The sequence below is a fragment of the Prorops nasuta genome, unplaced genomic scaffold (genome assembly GCF_024137725.1).
Source record: "Prorops nasuta isolate Cenicafe-Biocafe unplaced genomic scaffold, Cenicafe_Pnas_1.2 PNAS00005, whole genome shotgun sequence".
Classification (NCBI taxonomy): Eukaryota; Metazoa; Arthropoda; class Insecta; order Hymenoptera; family Bethylidae; genus Prorops; species Prorops nasuta.
The window spans coordinates 6,921,153-6,942,806 of record NW_027116802.1 but is presented as its reverse complement, the minus strand read 5'-3'; the positions used below and the strand labels follow the sequence as shown (position 1 = coordinate 6,942,806).

The window sequence follows — 21,654 nt, the reverse complement described above, 5'->3', positions numbered from 1 at the left end:
TGCTTTTGAATTAATACATATAATTTAAAAAATAAGTCAAAAATAAAATATTTTCGGTAAATGGATTAGTTTTAGAAATAAAATTGTTTCAATTGATGGGCAATACTAATCTATTTATTGCTTTGTAAAGAAACATTTTCAATATAATTTTCATTATACGTTTTCCATTGTTAAATAATAGTTTTTTTGATATGGATAGTGTTTTATCTTCTAAGAAGATACCAGTTTTTAATAATATTAATACAGTACTGTCCAAATACATTTATGTGGCAATATTACCAGATAATTTTTTCTTAAACAAGTCTTATCTTTATTTCGTAACTTGGAATGAAACTGTGTTTTGAGTTTTTAATTATAATAACTTACTATTAAAGTAATGACAAGGATTTCCAATCACACACAAGTTTTCACTTCATTTAATGGACTAGAAACTATAATCTAAAAGTTATTCATAAAATACACTAATTTGTCATCATTTTAAAATTAATTTTTTCGAGTACACGTCGCTGTTATAAGACTATTTACATTTTAAGTTTATCACTTTACACATTTCAATTATTTTTCATAAGTTCTAAATATGTATGTATATATTTTTATGGTAAAGTAAGAATAGTATTACACAATGAACACTAAACAAACAATAGAATCATCTGTGGCAATCTGTATTGTAACTAATGATTGTATTGGATGGTCATAAATTAAGTTTTGATAATGATTTCGTACATAAATGCATAATACCAAAATCATTTAGCGAGATTAAAATCTAATTACATAAGATTTAACATCTTATAGTCTTACACTCTTAATAAATAAATAACTAAGAGACAGGAATGTAAAAGCCAGAATCAATTTTAACAATATTGGTACGGGAATAATTGCTTACATAGCTTGAAAAGCATATATTAAATAACTAATAATTATGACAAAAATCGCAACAATGAAGAAGCGAAATGAGCAATAACTATTGGCACATTCTGCCTAGGAGAAACCACTAAACATTTGGATGTTTGTATTTTTAAATTATACAGAACATTATACACATACAGTAAAAACAAATATGAACAAGATAGTTCATGTACCAAATAAATTAAATATTTTATATTGCCTCTCTGCCTTATTAAAATTATTGGTAGCTAACAATATATTTTAACAATGTTAATAAATAATTTTGACACAATACCATTTCATAGTCTATAAGCAAGCAAGCTTTTTCAGTCTACCATAGCAAAGGAATAACATTTGAATAAGATAACATGGAAGAGTAAGTAGGCAGGCTCTGAGGGGGCAGAGAGATGATATGATATATACAATTTGTGTGTATGAACATGTGTAAAATTAATTAAAAAAGGAGCAAATAAAATTTTATCTAAAAACTTCAAAAATACTTGTTGCCTAAAAACATTAAAGTTCAATGATTTTGGAAGTGGCTGCTTTGAGATTTAACAGTACATTTTGATACATATTGAATAAATAGATAACCAATAACTACTTCCAAAATACAACATATTGATAGCAGCTTTAAATACTCTAGTAATTGATAAGTCACTAAAAATTTCGTTATACTGTTCAAAGGCTGTCAATAGGTTATTCAAATTGGTTGACTTCAAACCAGGTCATCACTCAATTATATTAGGAAAAACTCATTAATATTATTTTTCTTAAATACTCGTTAAGTCAAACAATGCTGCCTGGTACAATACTAAATGCTGTTGGCTGCTCATTCTCCACAAGATTTGCCTTCAGATTTGAAGAAGGAAGTGGCTGGTCAACTGTTGATGTTATCATTTCATCCAGTGATGCCCTGTAAATTCATATTTTTTTAAATTAACTGAATTAAAAAACAGATTTCAAATATAATAAAAAATATATAATTTACTAAAAAATTATAACCTTAATAAATTCTGTCATTTTCTTAGAATTTAAAAGTTGCTGAAAATAAAGATGTTAAGAATAAAGCTTTGTATTAAATAAAATTGTACTGAGCTGTAGAAAAGAACAAAAACAAAATAAGAAGCTAGAATTTTCATAAACAAAAGCACTTTGTACCAAATATACTCAAAGATGCATACATACATATAAGCAAAAAAGCATTGATGTAAATATTATATTTGTTATTGCCTGGTTAGTGATGTCTTGCAATGAATATCTGATGATTTATGTAGGTTTCCAAACATCAGGATCTTCCATTAAGGTAACATGATGATCTGAGGTAGGAGGTACGGTCCCCTGTGGGGAACCTATACCCGATGGCTCCATCCCTGTCTGATCAGGTCTTTCTCCTCTATTATATTTTTATCCATGCATTAGTGAAATGACTTTTATACACTTTTTTTAAGACATAAATTGCAAATTGATTTATTATTTTCAGATTAAATATAAAAAATAATCCAAATTTATAATTTATAAACACAGGAACATATAAGATGTAAACAATAATATTATAATTAAAACCTTATAGACTTTCCAAATACCCCGTAATTTAAAGCAATTATCATAAAACATAAAAAACAGGTAGAAGTGAGTCTTTATCACTTCAAAGCAATCTTAGCTCATGATTAAATACTACTTAAGCTATTTTACTCTTTTTTTTATTTGTTATATTCAAATAATTATTTGTATCATGGATTTGCAAAAACCATATTTGAGGATTAAAAGAAAATTTAAGTAAAAGTAAATTATACTACTTACTTTTTTCCTACAGCCATCATGCCATATACCACACCTGTTAAAAATATTAGGCCACTGCCAAAGTAACTACTCATTCCTGGACATAGAAAGATTGCTGGAATAGCTATTCTGTAAATATGAATATAAAATAAATATAATTAATTGGATTTTACATATTAGATAATCAGAAAACTTACGCGCAATAAGCAGCTGCCCTATTCCAATTAGGTCTTCTTTCCACCCAGTCACTTAAGTTTTGTACAAAGTCAACAAACATACAGCAGCATGGAGCTTCTACCATCACTACTAAAAAGCCTGCTACCATTTGCCACATGCCACCAATTAAACAATCTATTTGCGCAAAAAAGATCCATACACAATTCCATACTCCAAGGAATATTGCGACTAGAATAAAAACATAATTTGATATATCATTTGTCATGTACAAAAAAAAGTCAATGAGGAATATCTTAAACAATTATTTAAATTGATAGTATCAATAGTTTCACCGATAATGATAATGGAATAGGTATTTGGAAAAACGAAACATATTTATATCTATGCATATGTACATACATAAGTTTTGCTTTTATTGTTCAACTTACTTCCACCCCCTACAGTACCAAGCGCTCGACCACCGTACTTCATCCACCAAGGCACATCATCTTTGGCTATCGGATCTTGCCCAGGCCTCGCCATGAGCGATGCAATTTTCTCACCAAACGACTGAAAAGAAAATTTCCATCAGTATTTGTCTCAATTAAAAAACTTATTAACTGATAATCTGAAAACTTTTAGCTACAAAATCAATACCATTTTCACACTTTTCACGCTTCCTGCTGTCTGTCAGCTGACAGCCACTGACAGATCCGACAGATCGTCAAAATCTGTTCTCTATAATGTACGGAGTATGGATGGATGGATGGACTACGGACAGTAAACTTGAGTAAAGTAACGCAAACGCCAGTACGGTTGTAAGTTGTAAGAAAATCGACCCTCGCTGTCGCTCGTACTTAGAACTTCGAATTATAACCGTAGTGATGAATGATGGCGCCACTTAATTTGAAAACTTCTAGTCTTCTTCACTATTAATATAATAATTTTTAGTTATTATACTATATAGTTCAGAATAAACAATAATTATACCGTATCCATTAATTATCAACTATTATAACACAAAATGGGAAAAATAGATAGTTATTGAACGCCATAGGGAATTAATTAACTGCAATTGAAACCTTCAATAAGGCAAAAAATAATATTTCTTTCTTTATATTAGTTTGAAACAAATGTTTTATTAATTTTGTTATGCATTTTACTTAATAGAGTATTAGTTAATTTACTTACAAAATGTAATAAAAGAATAATTGTGTTTGTTATAAATTCCAAACGTTCCAATCTGAATAAAAATCGGATCTGCGCATGCGCTTAAATATAAGCCAATAACAATTTAGCCGCCGCTTTTTGTCAACAGCTTTGTCAAATTATGTATATTAGTGTATTAAAATTTTTGAAGGGGTACATATGAATAAGATGAAGTATACCTGAAGAGAACAATGAGAGCAGATATTTTCGGCATTGTGGCAGAATGGTGAGGGGAAGGAGAAGGCTATATGCCATGACATGTGTTCATAGATATAATATATATAGTTATAGATAGCACATAATGGCTCATATATATATATATATATATATATATACCATTATGCCATTATGTGACATGTCTATAAACACATGTAATGGCCACTCATGGCGGCTAGCCTTTCTTTCCCTCACCCTTCTCTCACAACTCTCCGCTCCAAACAAAAATAGGGCCTTATACTCTCTCCAGAGGTACTTCGAAATTCGGATACTTCGTAGAACTTCGTATCACCAAATTCTCTTACCGTCTTTTACTAATTTACTTTATAGGCATCTTGCGCGAAATACAATGATAGTGAATTATTGAGAGTGTATTTGCTTTTTGTAATTTGTAAATTGTAAGTATACGAAATGCCTAGTGAAAAACTTGTTAACGCCTAATAGCGCTGCCTATCGTTAAAGTTTTGCAGTTTTTCACTGGTCATTCCGTATATTCATATAAGTTAAAGCAACACATTCTCTCTTCTCTATCGGTGTATTCACACACGCTATTATCGTTGCAATTGTTATATGAATCGTTACAACTCAATTTTGACTTTTTTATAGCTCGTTAATAAATATATGCTATATATATTATCGTTGCAAACACTATTTTCTTACATATTTGGGAAACTAATAGTACATTCTATGTATCAATTTTGATGAATATAAAAGAATAGAACATGCAAATTATATATTTACGTAACAGGAATTATAATAAATTTGAAACTATTATAATTGATTATTATAAAAGTATTAATACTAATTTTATTAGTTAAAACAGTCATTAGTATTAATAATATCATAAAGAATAACAAATTATTGTAAAAAATCATACCAATAGCTCGAATGTAATCTGGATATTTTCTGTTAATTATTAACAATTGTACAGCTTCTAACTGCAGTATAATTATAACAACTAAATAATAGAACTGAAGGGACTAAAACAAAAGACAATAAACAATTGCTGATGCTCCGTCTCTATAGCTTCCAATGCGTTTTTTTATATAACTTTGTCTATATACAGTTGGCCTAATTGTTTTTATTCAGCAATCTATTTTTAAATCAATATCGTAAGAAGAATAAATTAAACTATTTTATTTTGTAACATTTGTATAGCAACATATTTCTCCATTTATAAGCACGTATAGATCGAGGATTCTTTTCTAATTAACATGTATCATGTTTCTTCCACATTGCTAACTAATTTTTTGGTATTCTGTCAGAAGCATGTTATTAGAGCAAATGATTTAACTCCAATAGTTTTTTTTGAGTCGCGTAGCATTTCTAAAGTTATTACATTTGATTATAGGTGAATATATAACATATAGAAAAATTGATAGTAAGGAAATATTTGACGTAATGAAAAGATTGCGGAAAAATCATTAAATATTTCATAATACATTCATTCACTTCTTATTGTATTTAAAACGATTCTACAGTATAACTGACCGCGTTTAGGAATAATAAAATTAAATTTTTTGCTTTCGATCATTAATAAAAGATAAAACAAAGTTTTATTAAACTTAAAAAAATTTCGACTACTAACTGCAAATCAGTCTTTCACATTAAAGTTCCTTGTTGGTAAACACGTACGCTTCAACTTTAATTAATGTCTGCCTAAAATGAATTCTATTCTGAAAACGATATGCTGTGTTTATTATATCATTATAAATCAATTAATGTTTACTTATAACCACATTTCCATCAAATGTGTTTCTATTGTTTCAGTCTTTGAAATAGTCGAAGAATTCAATGTTATTTACAATGAAAAATTAGTAGGCAATTGCAGTCAAATCTAGATAGTTTTTTATAATGATGAAAAACATTATAGATTTACATGATCAGAGGGATAAAATACTATCATAATGTCATATTTTATTCAATAAATTTATTCAACATTTTTTGTACAATAATTAAATTTTAAAATGAAATGTAGATAATGGATTATTGCCTAATAACGGAAGTAAAAAATAATCCATTAATGTATTATGCACATCAGGTAAAAGAAAACCTGTAGCTTTTATGCATAAATACGGTAATGATATTAGTTTGATCTCATTTGATCATATTACTTATACTATATTTTTTATGACAAATAAAATTGAAGGTGGATAAAATTCCCTTGTATTTATTAATTCGAAATATGCCGTTTTCAACAGATTATCATGTATTTTATCGAAACTACAAAAGATATATTTAATACAACAGAAACACGCGTGTCTTAGCATTTACAATAAGTTGATAGTTCTAACAATTTTAGCTTTTGAAAATATTGTAGGAATAAAAGGAAATGTTATATCAATAAATGGAATTAATCTTTTAAAGTTTCCAAAATTTTCACCCCTTAATTACCATATGAGAAATCCAGTTAGTTATTATTAATGTACAATATGAAATGGAATTGAAATATTTTAAGCAAATTCTCTTCTAGAATAAAGGGCATTCATGATCAAACTAGAATACGCTTTTGTAAACCATTCGAATAATTAATCTAAATTGCCTGTGTATGTAGGTTTAGATTACTTCTTTTTCTATTTTCAAAGTTTCGTGTTACTAAATTCTTAGGCGATGCAATTAAATGAAAAAATTCAATATATACACGACAAGAAGGGAATGAAAGTAACGCAAAGAAAAACAATGATTTAAAAATATTCCTAACTCATGTATTTCTTCAAGCAATTTTTTTACAATAAACATTGTTATTTACAAGCACAATGCGATCAAACATGTACAAAAAAGTACCTGTTACCTATTATAATCGTACAAAATTTTTGATACAATACTATTGTATTGGCGATCTGAGCTACATTGTTAACGCATTTTAACATAATCGCATGTCACTTGAGATTTTTTATCTGGTATTTTTAACCTGCAAGTCAAATCATGCTCTCTGAGTCCTTGAAGAACTTAAATTTCATTACATTCTATTGCTGCGTACAGCCTAGATCTAAAGCAGTCTCTCTCTTGAAATATGAACTAGTAATTTTATACATGATAATACAATAATATTTACAATTATGTACATGTAAAAGTTCACAGTGCAGAAAACTCAATTTCTAAAGAAAATAGGCTGTTTAAGCTTCAGTTAAAAATGTGATTTTTCTTCACTAAAGTTTTGATTAGGTAAAGTATTTATTCTTTCTTGTTAGCAATATTTTCATATATATGCGTAAATTGTAACATAAATAAGACTTCCCAGATGTAAATAAAGTATCAATTTCACAGCTTTAAAAATTTAGGTTTTTAAAGCTAGTAGAACTATAGAATGATTGTTATTTACATTATTGCATCCTTACTCTGACAAAAGGAAAGCAATTATCATTACCCATAGTTACTATGCTTTATCGTCAATACTAAAAGTATTTAATGTCACACAATGAAGTGACATTAAACAACATTGTGAAAAAAACATAGCAACAGTTAGGATGTTGAAAGTTGAAAAGGAAGACGAAACAAATTACTTGTATATAAAATACTCAACAAGAATAATAGTGGCTTGACAAATACTTCGGTCATGTTTCTTTATAAAATTTAGGAAACTAAGCAAAAATATATTAAGGTGATGATTAAGAATCATTCGCCGTCCAGCAGCTTCAGAACCTATATTATCTTCTCACTGCCCTGTCGATCTTGGCGAAATCTCTCTTCTCGACTTAAAAGGTTTACTGTACAAAACGTATACATTAGTTCCTTCAGAATTCGGGAAACAAATCAGAAGCATTATCCTTCGAAAACTCATAACTAACAAGATCAATGGACAATGAAGGATTCATCGTGTACTTTGATATTAAATGACACGTCTTCCTAAGAAATAATCAATTATCAAAATCGTAACAAAATTGCACATTAAGATTAGATCACAAAATAAGAAATAATATCATTTAAATTTCATGATCGGTGGATTTAACGTCGCAAGAATCATATATATCGAGCTTTGTTAACTGTTTATACTGAAGTATATAACAATGGGGAGCTAGTACAGAATGAATATATTGACAAATTTTGCCAATGAAGTTTCATTTTTTTCTCTACAGACGAACTCCGATATTTTTGTTATCCTGTACTAAAGCTTTTAGGACTTTCCGGTAAAGCCCGTGTCTTCTGATCATATATTATAACATGATAAGCGGTTTTTCAGCCGGCTTAACATCGGTGGTCCCGTTGCACCTAGAAATCTTAAGTCATTCATTTCTTGGCCAAGAACTACTCGAAATGATTTCATTATAAATTCTATTGTCCTCACAGACTAAAATAGAATTATTTTTCAATACTTTCATGCCATCAACCGTGTATTTGTTGACTTAGAACGGTGGGCAATTCACGCCCGGATGAAGATATTGACACTTTTCCCCAACGCGACAATACCCATTTTTGGAGAATTGCCTGCAGACTGGCGGCTGCTTTCCATTGCCTCTCCAACCGCCTCCGCCTCCTCTCCATCCTCCCCTTCCTGGAGGACCACCGCCACCCCTGAACCACCCAGGACCAGGCCCTCCTCTTCCACGATTGTGCATCGGACCTCCACCTCTGTGAGTTTGAAAATTTGGACCGGGTCCGGGACCAGGACCGGGACCAAACATAGGTCCAGGTGGCCCCTGAAAGTTGTTAGGATTCATATTATAGCCCATATCGTCTGGTCCCATCATACCAAAGTTATCCTGCTGTTGGTTATATAATGGTGGACCCATCATACCAGGCGGAACCATAGAATTGTTTTCTATTGCTTGAGGAAATCCTCCGGACAAATTGGGAATAGGATTCATTGTCACATCGGGTACCACGACTTTTCCATCCCCAGTTCTCCAACCACCACCACTTGCTGGTATTGGTCCCGTGAGATCGGTGCCTATCGGGGTCATATGAGTTTGCTGCATTATTTGCTGCGGTATTTGCGGCATCTGACCCATCGTCCCTTGCGGACCAAGTGGTGGCATCATTGCCTGTTGAGCATGTGGGAATGACTGGAAGTGGAAATTAGTCATCGGTGTTGGTTGGGGTGCCAATTGGGGTTTTGGCTCTGGCCAAGGGACACTAGTGAAGTCCTTTTCGCTTTCCTTGTTTCCTGTTAAATCGTCCAATGGTATTATCTTGGGGTCCGTCAATACATGATGCCTTTCTTCATCCGGCTCCGCAGCGGAGTCTGGAATCCTATTGGAAAAAAAAAGAAACGATTCTCCGTTAATTTCTTGTTTTCTCTATCTCCAAATATATATAAGTAATACTATGTAAAAAAACACATACATGCTGCGATTAAAATAGAGTGCCTGCAAAATGCCTTTTTCTCTAGCATATTGAATGTCTTTTTCTCTACTATCCTTTCCAGGGTCTACAAGAGGAGGCGGTAAGTCAATTGGTATCAATGGTTTCCACCTAGTCTTTTCCTCCATCAAATCTTCATTGCCTGAAAATGAAGAATCAAAAATATATTAAGCGAAGCACTATTATTATCTTTTTCTGTTAATTTTTTTAATTCATGATAAATTCCAGCATTGAGAAATATGAAATTTCAAACTACTTACATAATTTCCGAGCCATTTGGAATGCTTCTCTTTCATTTTGTTTCTCCATTTGCTTCATGTCTGTAAATGTTTTCGTCACATTGACCCTTTCCGTTTCGTCTAGCTCGAAATACCTAATCGATTCCAATTCGGGTTTCCACTTAAGCGTTTTCTTTGGTCCTTTACGTTTTTGGAGTATTAAAACACTTCTGAGACCACCCACATAACGTATTTCCGAGGTTCCTTCCCTCTTAGATTCATCAGAGGAGCCTTCGTCCGGAGAATTTATACCTTTTTCATCCAAATCATCATCCGGTGTAGGCGCTGCAAATACATGTTATTAATAAAATCGGTATACACTAACTTAATTCAACAAAAAAAAGATAAAATACAAAGACTTAGCATCTATACTCACTGCTAGTCCCTCTATCGTCATCAATATCCCTATCTCTCTCATTCTCATCATCCTTCTCTTTCTTCTCATCATCGTCGTTATCCCTGTCTTTTTGTTCTTTATCTTCCTCGGTCTCCAGTGTGTCCTGATAAAACTAAAATTAAAGGTAACAATTGACGTCAATAATTTTGAATAAAAATATACTTAGGTGTCTCGCAATAAGAAATAGATAATACCTTAAGAGTAGGTTTGAGAACAATTGGAGATTTCTCATCGGCACTAATAGGTGAAGATGGTGGCGGTGTTATGTCGCGATTTTCTGTACCGCTATTTTCTTGCTTTTTAACTTCGCTAGGACCGTCTTTCGTTATGGACGTTCTCCGTTTCCGCTTCCTGGGCTCTTTGCTTTTCGTCGAAGCCGTTAAAGCATCCATAAACATATCACTCTCTTGCAACACCATCGCTAAACAAAAAATTATAAATTACCATTAAGAATCTACATAAACTAAAGCGTCTTCTGTACTTATATCAATTTTTCAGAAAATCAGAATGGTTCCGTCATACAAGCAGGCATTATACTTTGCATTAAATGAATATCCAGTTTTTATTGACCAAATTACAATTAGAAGTTAAAATAATTAAACAATTATAATAGCAATTTAATTAAGTCAATAATTATAAACAAAGACGCTCCTGCAAAGAAAAAAATACAAATTAAAGATAAAAATGCGAATATATTGTATGAAATCTCGTACAAAGTCTTAATTGGAAAAGTACATTTGAAGGTACGTTGTACATTTTTTTTACAGTTCTTATATTAAATCATGAACTATACTTAAAATACTGAAATAATAATATCCGTTAATAGAAAATATCGCAAAACAATTCTGTAACTCTATATAAATTACTGATATTTATATTTTCTTAATAATAAAAATGTTACATTATATTCGTATAAGAATACTCCATTATATTATACTAAAAAGTATCTTTAAATTAAAATGTTATCATTATATAGTTATGTGGTTCTTATACTGTGCATGTGACTGTATATATGCCATGGCTTTAAAAATCCACTTGCTGCACTATTTTCAGAAACAGAATGACTCATGATAATTCTTTTATACTCAACAGTATTTAGAGTATAGGATTTCCTACAATAAATGCACACTCAAGCAAAATATTCCCAGGCCTATTAAGTCTTAGTTATTTAATTCACCGACGTATTATTTGTGGTGTACACAAAAAATATCTTTATTAAGAGGAATTGAAGATAACATTGTGGATTATTTAATTAATAAAGAAAAAACGTTCATAATATGTCACTTCGTTTATGAAAAAATATCTACTTTATACAAAATTGATAAAAAAGTAATAACTGTTCTAACATATATGTAAAGGATATCTGTTTGTCGATTTCTTAGTATTTTATTCGTCATCGATGTGCACATAAACGTCGATAAAGAGCAAAACTGTTTTTCTAACTAATTTTTATATTTGGCCAACACATGAAAGTACCGAGCCCTAAAAAGAATTATTTTAATAAACCTTTATTAACGAAGATCTTTTCATCGTATCATTTATAAACTTTCATATATATATATATATATATATATATTCATCATAAAATGAATGCAATACAGTTAACAAAGAAAAGCATAAATAAATAATTTTTATTAGAGAAAATAAATAATGATAATATCTTAGAATCCTTAAACTTTCATAAGTCCAATATATTTAATATAAATTAATTAAAGACTATAATATAGTTTACATATGTTACAAGATGTCCCTGAAAAGGACATGGACATAATTAGAACATAAACTACGTTAAAAAGATCTGCTTCAATTTGTTCAAATTAGGAATATTGAAGTTCATAAATCGTAAAGCTTTAACATCCGCAAAAATTTAGAACGTAAAATAAAAATTAATTAATGAAAAGGCAAATCTTCAACGTTTAACAATGCAATATTTAAACGCTTTTTAAAAAAAGATCAATTGTTCACGGTATAAACTTTAAATCTTTACATATTTAGTTTTTACTCAATTTTTTTCATAGGAATAATTAACCGCGTAGTTATAACATCAGTACTGCAGTAAATAATTAAATATTTTAGTATTGCTTTTGTTTTTGAACGTATCTCAACTGAAAGTAAATTTGTAAACAAGTTGTAATGTTTTTTAAGCAAGTGCTGTGTTCAAATGAGGAATGACCGAGTAAGAGATGATGTTTTGTGAAAGGTTAATACGTAACGGTTTACTAGGCAAGAGATAGGCCGTGACGCGGATGTATGTATAAACCATTGCAAAAACATCGACCCTTCCTTGAGGAGAGTAACGCGATTCATTACGCAATTTTACAAATTTATAGAAAATAATTAATGTAAAAAATGACTTATTTGCCTCTTTCAAATCAAGTTCGATATCCTCTTTTGTCAAATTTTAGTTGTTATTCAAAGCTTTACATTTTTATGCTCTATATAATTTCAACCAATAAATATTTCATACCTTCGATATCTCTTTTAAAAAAATTGTAGGAAAAGGATTATATTCGAACGGGTCTTGAAATTACTACCCTAAACATTTGTTGACTTTGTTTCATTACCAATACCTGCATTTTAAAAATAAGACCTGTATTTATCAGCACTATTTTTATTTAAATCTCTAAAGGGAATAAAAAGTTTGTAATTGCTGAAATGATAAGATTATGTGTTTGAGCAATAACCGTTGGCTTTTTTTTTAATATATAACTTGGTAACTTCAAGTCTTTGTGAAATGCTTATTTTGCTTGCTTCCTGCGATAAGAAAAGGAATTCACTATCTATTTAATAACAAAAGGAATAATAGAGGCTTGAAGAAAATTGCTGGTTATTGCCCTTTCTTATCCCAATCAAAAAATCCGCGACCGCTTCTTCACCATGTTCGACGTCATAGCCAGAATTACGAAGTGAAGAGGCCCGATGGTTCCTACGGGGACTTCTTGTACAAGGACGCCAACGCCATAATCTCTCCCTCTCATGTTTTGTCGAATATTCATTCTGAATCCGTAGTCCATTGCAATTCACCGAATGGGATCCTTTGAAGCCTTCCTTGTTGCACTTTTTATCTACCTTACAGCCATTCATACAAACATACGATACCCATTTTCTCTATCTTTCATCCTTATACTTTCTCTCGTCCTCTCATCGCATCCACTTCGTACTACTCTTCACATTTCACTCTCCAAGGGTACTCAGGATCTGTCATTCCCAAGCAAATTTCAATTCTCTCTAATCAATTAGGTAATTTGTGTCATGAATAGGCTGTGATAATAACCATGTACGAATCAATACTGAACTCTTGCTCTTCAGAGCATTCTAATTAAAAAATTTGTCCCTATTAATGATTACGTTTAAAATGGTGGGCTTTTAATTTAATTATAATCAGTATTAGAACATGGAAAAAACCCAATACCTTCGATAAAAAATCTCAATGGTAATAAATAAACTGAATAGCGTTCAAAAACTTCTCTAAGTTTAATTCGTTCATAGATTTTCCAAACCTTTTAATAATACACTTTTCCTTGAATAACACCATTTTAAACGTTCCACTGATACTATAAAATTTTATTCAAATTTAATGCAAATTCTACCGAGAGGATGGAAATCTGGATGGGTCCGCAGTAAGAGCATTCGCTTTATCAAGCATTCAGAGTGAGCAAGATGTATAGCAGAAACCCAAGTTCAGTATTTCCAGATTTCTGATTAATTTATTGAAATGCTTAATAGGGTGTACATGTACAAGGGAAAAATATGGACAGATAAGTTTTTATAACCTTACCTAAGTAGATTAGGTACTATCCGTGATGAAAAAGTTTAGAGCATCAATCGAATGATAAACGGTATTCTATCACACACATTTCAAGAAACAGCAAAAACAAAATTAGACAAATTTTTTGACGTAATGTTCAATTTTCGCGTTTCTCGGTCAATCGATTCCATTGACGTCGAAGGAATTTCACGAACTTATTATTAGTCGTACGGCACTTTTAGTTATAATAGCTTTAGTAATATCAGCTTATAGTTTCAATAATAATATGTTTTAATGAATATTTTATCGAAGATTACCTGCTGAATCTTCTTACTATATGAAATAAATTGAAGTTGACTTGATCCTAATATTTCTTCTTTGTTCTTCTAACACAATGTTTTTATAGGTTGAAGTTCCATCTCCATGAAATCCAATAGGTTTTTCTTACATCTTGCGAAAAACTCTAATAATAATTTCTTTAAAAAAGTTTGGGGATTATGTTAAGGAATACAAAATATGATAAGCTCCTGAAAGAAATGTTATATTAATAGCATGTATAATTAAAAGTTTGTAATTGGAACCATAAATTTAGCACAAAACATAAGTATAAAATATAAATGCAAAGTACTGTGCCTGCCTGTATGTCTTCCGGAATGACCCACCTGAAAACTCAATATTTGCAAGGTTAGTAGTAAATTTTGTTTAATTGTAATGCCAATTTTCGTAGCAATATTATTTCTCGTTCAATTAGTCTTTGATGCTAGGGCTCTGACTAATATTATGTTTTCTTAAAATATATTAACTTTATAAATTCATGTATATATATATATATATGTAGTTGAAAAATAATGGAGATATATAAACGTATATATATATAAGCAATTTCCAGATAAATTATAAAAACATTTCTTTGTTGTTAAAAATAATTACAGATTAAAATAATCATCGAACGCGTAGATTTTGATCGTAAGGGCAATAAAACTGAAGTATTACTATTATAAATAATGATATTTCTAGATTTCAAGAGAAATAACAAATTTCTATTCTTTAACAGTAGATTAAAAATTAATATTGGCCAAAATGTAAATTCTAAAAGAGCTATCGAAACTCGGCATTACCCTAAGCAATTCTTATTATTACTTTACTAAAGATAAATTGCCGCATACCTTACAAGAGAAAAAAAATCGGAGTTAAAGGTAAATAGATTCGACATGAAAAGAGGAGCATTAAAGCGATGAAAGACTAATACTGAAAACAAGATAATAATAAGATACAGGGTAAAGAATTAAAGAAATATACTTACGTTTTGGCTTAGGTGGAATTAATTTGATGCCTCCTTTCTTCTCCTCAGTCGGCGTAATAGGCGAGTCCAAAGAGAGTCTAGCCCGTTTATCAGTGGGTTGTGCAGTATCTCTCAAAGGTGATGGTCTTTTCAGCGCTGGTAATTTCAAGGGGATTGATTTCTTCTCAGATGTTGCTGTTGGCTTCTTCGAATTTCTCGGCGGAGGAGGCTTTACCTCTTCTTCCAAACCCGTAGACCTGAACTTAGAATTAAATGTTTTAACAGTTTTTGGTCGCGAAGAGTCCTGATTATTTTTTCTATTCTCAATGGAGATGGAAATATTTTTCTTCTCGGGCAAGTTGTTAAGTTTCTTCGCATCCTTGTCCTTATTCTCCTTCAAATCCTGCGATTCCGTTGACGATTTCTTCTGATCGGTCTTCTCATCCTCAGACTTCTTTTTTGGGATTTTGCCGAGCTTTGAACTCAATGCTTGAGCTTGAACTTTCTCAAGAGTAGCCTTATCTTTTTCCGCTTGGTCCTTTTTCTGTTTCTCCTTCTCTTTCTCCCTTTCCTTATCTCTCTCGGATTTATTTTTGCCGCTGCTACCATGTTTCGAGGACGAGGAGTGCTTTTCTTTATCCTTGGAAGACTTGTCCTTGGAACTGGAGCTTTTCGAGCTCGTGGATGAACTGGAACGATGACTGCTAGATCGGTGACCGGAGCTACTGCTGCTACTACGATGCGAAGACGAGCTCGTGCCATGCTTAGAAGAACTTTTCGACGAAGATGAACTGTGATGGTGACTACTGCTCTTTTTATCTGAACTACTAATAGACTTCTTTTCATCCTTTTTACTAAAGTCCCGATTCTCTTTGTCACTAGACTTATTACTATCACTACTAACAATAGGCTTTACATCTTTATTATCTTTAGCTTTAACATTTATAACTTCAATATCATTGACATCATTAGAATTAAATATGATTGACTTCACTTCACTGGGCTCTTGGTCCAAGCATTCTTTCGTCGCATCATTCGTTAAGCTAACTTTATTATCACTAATCACTCTTTCACTAACAGTTTCTCGTGTGCTATCTCCTATCGCTAATTTTTCATCATTAATTGAAAGAGCGTCTTCGACCATGATATCGCCATTAATATCTACGCTTGTATTATTTGTATTAAGAACACTATTGATATTGGCAGGATCAGTCTCGACTTTTGCCAAGACCTGTTTGCCATCACGAATGGTAATGGTATATACAGGGACAGACTGCGAAGATGAAGATACAACAACGTAAGATTGCTTCTTCATAAGCTGCACCGATGACTGCTGCTGTTGCTGTAATTGAATCTGTTGAGGCTTGCCAATAAACTGCAATTGCACTGGTTGAAGTTGTACTTTCTCTGGTAAATGCTGCTGATCTTCGGAAATTTGTTGCACTTGGGAGGCAGGGACGCTTGATACTGCACTTTGTGTAAATTGCAAGTCCTGAACTTGGATAGTAGCATTTTCCAATGAGTCTGTGGATTGAAGACCACAACTTAATGAAAACTGTTGTGGCTGTTGAAGCGTCGATTGCACCAATAGACTTTGACCCATGTTTGCATTGTTTTGCAAGGGGACTGTCATAATTTGGGCTGGAACCGAATTAGGCGCAGCTTCTCCTTTAACTATCTTTAACCACTGCTCAACCAGACGACTTGCTAATACACGAACACCCTGGTGACTGCCCTCTTTTGACAAACCTTTTATCAATTTTGGACAATTGTTGCTTTTCAGTCTTTCAATGTCCACTGGACAAAGTAATAAAAGTTCTAAAAGCTCTTGGATTAGAGCCCAATTTTTTGCTAAAATACCATCAGTAAGCCACATATGAATGAGGTTCCATCCTCCAGCACCCATAAATCTACAATAAAGAAAAAGAGATAAGATAAACCAATATTAGACTTTCACGCTATTTAGTAATATTTTTTCAAAATAACAATGTTCCCTTATGTAATAATATTTGTGAAACTTATATCAGTGAGTATGGTCTATTAATTATAACCACCCTATGGTTCTAAGCCTCTGTTTTCTTAATTTTGCATGTTATAATATTTTTGACACAAGTAAAATAAAATTTGAATTGTGTGTTTCTACATGCATCACTATTAAAAGAAAAATAATAACTCAACATTTCTAAAGCAGAAAATTGAATATAATAATAATAACTTACTGACTAAGAAGCTCAGTGTTTGTAGTCTTAAGTATTTGAATATAAATGCATTTGGAGACCAGTTTCTTGGAAAACTTAGTCATAAGATTTGCCAATCTATGAACTTCTTCTTTACTTTTAATGCCACCAGTGGGACCCAGAAGAACACTGAGGCACTTGAGCAATGATAATGGATCTATCCGTGGCTATATTTATGAAAGGAATAAAAAATAAATATTATTGACATATATTTTATAAAAAATGCCTTTTCCTAGTTTATAAATTGGATGGAGACTAAATAAAATAATATATATGAAACAATTATAGCTTTTACTTAAAATGTAAGATTCATATCAGAAGCATGGTCTTGTAATACAAACCATCCATGGTTCAGAATCTCTTATTTATTCTTGCATGCAGTTTATGTATAAGAATACAATAGAAATATATTCTTGTGTACTTTTACATGCATTTTAATCTCTCCATACTTCATTATCGGATAAATAAAATAGAAAACAATTAAACTTCTTAGATTACAGTAGAATCAAAGAAAACATTCGAAATAATGTAGTTCTATTAAATGTTCAAATAATCAAAGTCATCTAATTTAGGGCAAAAAAAAGGAAACATTATATAAGCAGTATTCGCAAAACTATATATATAATGTTATATTGATTTGTGTGAGTACAATTAATTTAATATTATTTAATAAGTGCGAATGATGAGGGGCATCAAGATAACAAATCGACGAAAATAGGATATCGGGTCACAGCGCGGAAGGTTATTGATCTTGAAGACCCCTCGCCCTCCCCCCCCCCCCCTCCCTTCAATATTTCCATGAGCATACAATGCATCAGGGATACTGTGGCGCCATCTATCGCAATGAATTCTAACGAAAGAGATATTGCTCAAACGAAATGTCCATCAACCAGCCGAACAAATACTTCAAGTAGATGAGAAAAAAAAGAATCAAAACTCACCATCTTGTACAATCCTTGGTGACTTTAGCGTAATTTTGCCTTGTAGCGTATAATCATAGCAACAATCTGCAACGAAACACAAAAATCTGACTTTCCGTGCTAGGATTCACATAATGGTAATTGGGGTTTTATCGCAAGAAGCGTATTAGCGCCATTTTGTATAAGCTTCGTCACGAACGACCGAATACGCAAAGCGAAACACTCGACTGATCTTCAAAGTTCTCGTAAAATATTTTAGCGATTATGCTCAAATTGGCTCTAATAAAGCTCGGAAGTATTGGATTCACCAAAAAATTACGAATAGTTTATAACGTTTATGCTTCTCGCCTTCTTTCTTTTCCTCAAGTTATTACGTAGCTCCTGATCAGTCCATACGTGATCAGCTTACTACGTCACAGTTTACTCTAGCAGGCAAAAATGTTTTTCTGCCTACCGAATTAATTTGCTCTGTTTTAATAATGCTAATTGTCATTTCTTAATCAAAACTGACTGGGGCTACTAAATTCAAAAACGATACACGCTAGATATGGCAAAAATGCAAGTGTTAGGTACGAGAGTCCTTCAGCAAACGAGCCTCACTACAGAAGCGACTGCCGAGCCGCTTACTGCGCACAATTTCTGCGCACATCCCACCTTCGGAACTGTGTCACTGGCCAATCGGAGTGAAGGAGCGGCACGACATTTGACCAATAAACACCGTTATCTCTCGCCCTACCATACGTCACAATTTCCGCTTATTCTATTAATATACCGTGTAATTATGTAGCAAATGTAATCCAAAATACCAAATTTTCATTCCAATTTAAACGAAATTATCGTTAAGCACTGTCCAACACTGACTTGATCGAAAAATCAATTTAATCGTTACTTATATCAATACGGCATTCTCTTTTGGCTTTTACGAAAGTCCTGTTATTATCGAAATATCGATCGGATATAAATGTGGCAATAAATATTGTGCGAAATCATATCCGCTTCCCATTTAATGCCGTATTGTATGCGATTATTTTGTAATCTCTTCATAAAACGCCTTGATATGGTGTTTCGAGAGACAAGGAAGCCTTTTTGGAAACGCCCCAAGAAACTGATCGCGTCTATATATATTTTTGTACTTTCATATTATTTTTCTTTTCTTTTTGGTAATCGGTAAATCACTCACATTGAAATATTAAAAACTAAGTCCTTTTTATGGGAAATAAATATTCACAGCAGCGTATAAGAAATTGGACATTTTCTGTACGGAAAACGTGGCGTTATGGCAGCAAATGGGCTTCTCTTCGAACGCTATTAACGCCTGTCAGAAATCCGTGTAGATCTCGCCAATCTTCCATCTGCAAGCAGACATTTGTAACGATTTACTTCCATTTACCTCTTTGTCAACTTTTCTCGTATATCTTGCAGTTAAAACTCGAAGATTATTAAAACTTTTGATAGATAATAGCTCACCTAACCACGTAAGCAGCATCTGCTGCTCGTCGATCCGGAAATTCCTTTTTCCCTTTCGTCTTCCTGTTTACCCTTGTGATGAGTCATAACACTTACCATTTTATTTCGAAAACTATATTTATCCTTCCTGGTAGTTTGTTATTGGATCAACTTACCACAAAAATTAAATTTTTTTATTAATATTATTAACCAATTTCATAAATTATAAATGCATTATACATTTAAGCAAATCAGCATTAGTGTAGTTTAGTATTTATTTTGATCCTTCGTAAGTTCAATAATTGAACGCTGCACAACTCTATTGTTTTGTTCGGACACTTCAGAGTTTGGCCGACACTGGACAACATAACATACGCAACACACGATTCTACACATTCTAATATACGGAATTGATTTTAGAACATACTTTTTAAAAAGTCCGTGGTTTTACAAAATTTTTTAAATAAAATTAAATTTATTAATTAAATTATTACTGTTAACTAAATAGTTAAAGCTTTTATGCCACTGTATTATGTAATTATTGTATCCATTGTTTGCGATAAGCTTTCAGGCCAGCATTGTCTTAGCATTTCATTAAAATAAATTTTTGATGGAAAATTAGTAACAAAACTTTTAAAGTATTCGATTCTTTTGTAGTAAGTTATAGGTTTAACATATTTTATGCACATTTTACAATATATCGTATTAAAAAGCTGTATATTCTCGTTTGAACCGTTCAAACAGTGAATTGCACACTGCAACTGTAAATCATTAAATAAATTTTGTAGTACCTATAATAATGTCATTTATCATAAAAAGTTTGCAATTTGCTGGAAGAGCAATTCGACATAATTCTTTTCAAAGAGTAAGACATAATAGTGATATCTGTTTAGTTTATTTTAAAAAATATAATAACATTATTTTACAATTTCAATAGGTTATATCCACACGTTTAATATCTATTTCTTCCGCATCTTTTGACGAAAATGTAGAAGCAGATAAAGATATACTAATTGATGCATCAAAAGACAGGAGAAATCCTGTTTCACCTGAAACAAGTATAAGATATTTAAAAAGTGATGGTAAGATAATCCTTAAAAATAACATTATATTATTATAAAATAAACTACAAATTGAAATAAAAATATATATAACAACAAATTATTTGTTCTTCCATAGCTTACAAAACAACTTATGGTTCAGATCCAGTATGGACTATGTATAGAAGAAATTTCAAAGGTGCATTTGCACCTAAAAAAACAAGAAAAACTTGCATTGTATGTATTGAGCTTTGATTTATTCTTTAACTATCAGCATAAGACGCTAAAGCAGAAAATATTGTATAATTTTCTAATTTAGTAATGCGTTTGTAATGTAACATTTTCATTTTTAGAGAGCAGGAATAATTGCAACTGGGAATCCATGCCCTATATGTAGGGATGAATATTTAATTTTAGATTATACAAACATTGATTTATTGAAACAGTTTATATCAGATATCAATGGTTCTGTTTTATGTTACTCGTGAGTTATTAACTTTTTTTTGCTAAAGGAATCTTTTTTATTTTGTCAATAATACTTTCTTCTATTATACAGAAAAACTGGTATTTGTCAAGCTCAACATAAAAAACTGTTGTTAGCTATCTACAAAGCTAAAGACTGTGGATACATTACTTTTGATCCTCCGGTTAGAGAGTACGATTACTCTGAATGGTATAATCCCGAGACAAAAGCTGATATTAAACAATAATTTTAGTATTCAATCTAATTGTTAAGTAAATCTTATCTATAAAAGTA

At 31.5% G+C, this 21,654-nt stretch overlaps 3 protein-coding genes across 11 annotated transcripts; 1 reads left to right on the top strand and 2 right to left on the bottom strand.

Annotated features, from left to right (window-relative positions):
• Window positions 1-108: 108 nt before the first annotated feature.
• Window positions 109-3,700, bottom strand: LOC136773957 (calcium channel flower-like). Of its 4 annotated transcripts, XR_010822691.1 has the most exons (7): window positions 3,481-3,699; window positions 3,273-3,393; window positions 2,865-3,072; window positions 2,689-2,796; window positions 2,074-2,281; window positions 1,891-1,929; window positions 1,694-1,801 (listed from the first exon to the last, which is right to left on the bottom strand). XR_010822691.1 is itself a non-coding variant. In XM_066727961.1 (6 exons), exons 1-5 carry the CDS (start codon window positions 3,481-3,483, stop codon window positions 2,155-2,157), a joined length of 567 nt encoding a protein of 188 aa, XP_066584058.1. In that variant the 5' UTR covers window positions 3,484-3,697; the 3' UTR covers window positions 1,664-1,801; window positions 2,119-2,154. The 4 variants fall into 4 exon arrangements, 2 of the variants coding, with proteins under 2 accessions (XP_066584059.1, XP_066584058.1); XM_066727961.1 differs by lacking the exon at window positions 1,891-1,929 and having other exon boundaries at window positions 1,664-1,801; window positions 2,119-2,281; window positions 3,481-3,697; XR_010822690.1 differs by lacking the exon at window positions 1,891-1,929 and having other exon boundaries at window positions 1,669-1,801.
• Window positions 3,701-6,158: 2,458 nt separating this feature from the next.
• LOC136773427 (uncharacterized) lies at window positions 6,159-20,011 on the bottom strand. 5 transcript variants are annotated; one of them, XM_066727114.1, is made up of 10 exons: window positions 19,879-20,011; window positions 18,720-19,763; window positions 18,433-18,498; window positions 17,474-17,658; window positions 15,276-17,164; window positions 10,419-10,645; window positions 10,204-10,336; window positions 9,810-10,112; window positions 9,532-9,691; window positions 6,159-9,438 (listed from the first exon to the last, which is right to left on the bottom strand). In XM_066727114.1, the coding sequence occupies exons 3-10, from the start codon at window positions 18,433-18,435 to the stop codon at window positions 8,592-8,594; spliced, it is 3,747 nt and encodes a 1,248-aa protein (XP_066583211.1). In that variant the 5' UTR covers window positions 18,436-18,498; window positions 18,720-19,763; window positions 19,879-20,011; the 3' UTR covers window positions 6,159-8,591. The 5 variants fall into 5 exon arrangements, with proteins under 5 accessions (XP_066583211.1, XP_066583212.1, XP_066583210.1 ...); XM_066727115.1 differs by having other exon boundaries at window positions 18,745-19,763; XM_066727113.1 differs by having other exon boundaries at window positions 18,760-19,763.
• Window positions 20,012-20,214: 203 nt separating this feature from the next.
• On the top strand, window positions 20,215-21,607 carry LOC136773204 (small ribosomal subunit protein mS40-like). 2 transcript variants are annotated; one of them, XM_066726658.1, is made up of 6 exons: window positions 20,215-20,513; window positions 20,602-20,722; window positions 20,795-20,939; window positions 21,037-21,134; window positions 21,251-21,381; window positions 21,454-21,607. In XM_066726658.1, the coding sequence occupies exons 2-6, from the start codon at window positions 20,657-20,659 to the stop codon at window positions 21,605-21,607; spliced, it is 594 nt and encodes a 197-aa protein (XP_066582755.1). In that variant the 5' UTR covers window positions 20,215-20,513; window positions 20,602-20,656. The 2 variants fall into 2 exon arrangements, with proteins under 2 accessions (XP_066582755.1, XP_066582754.1); XM_066726657.1 differs by having other exon boundaries at window positions 20,215-20,722.
• Window positions 21,608-21,654: the final 47 nt, after the last annotated feature.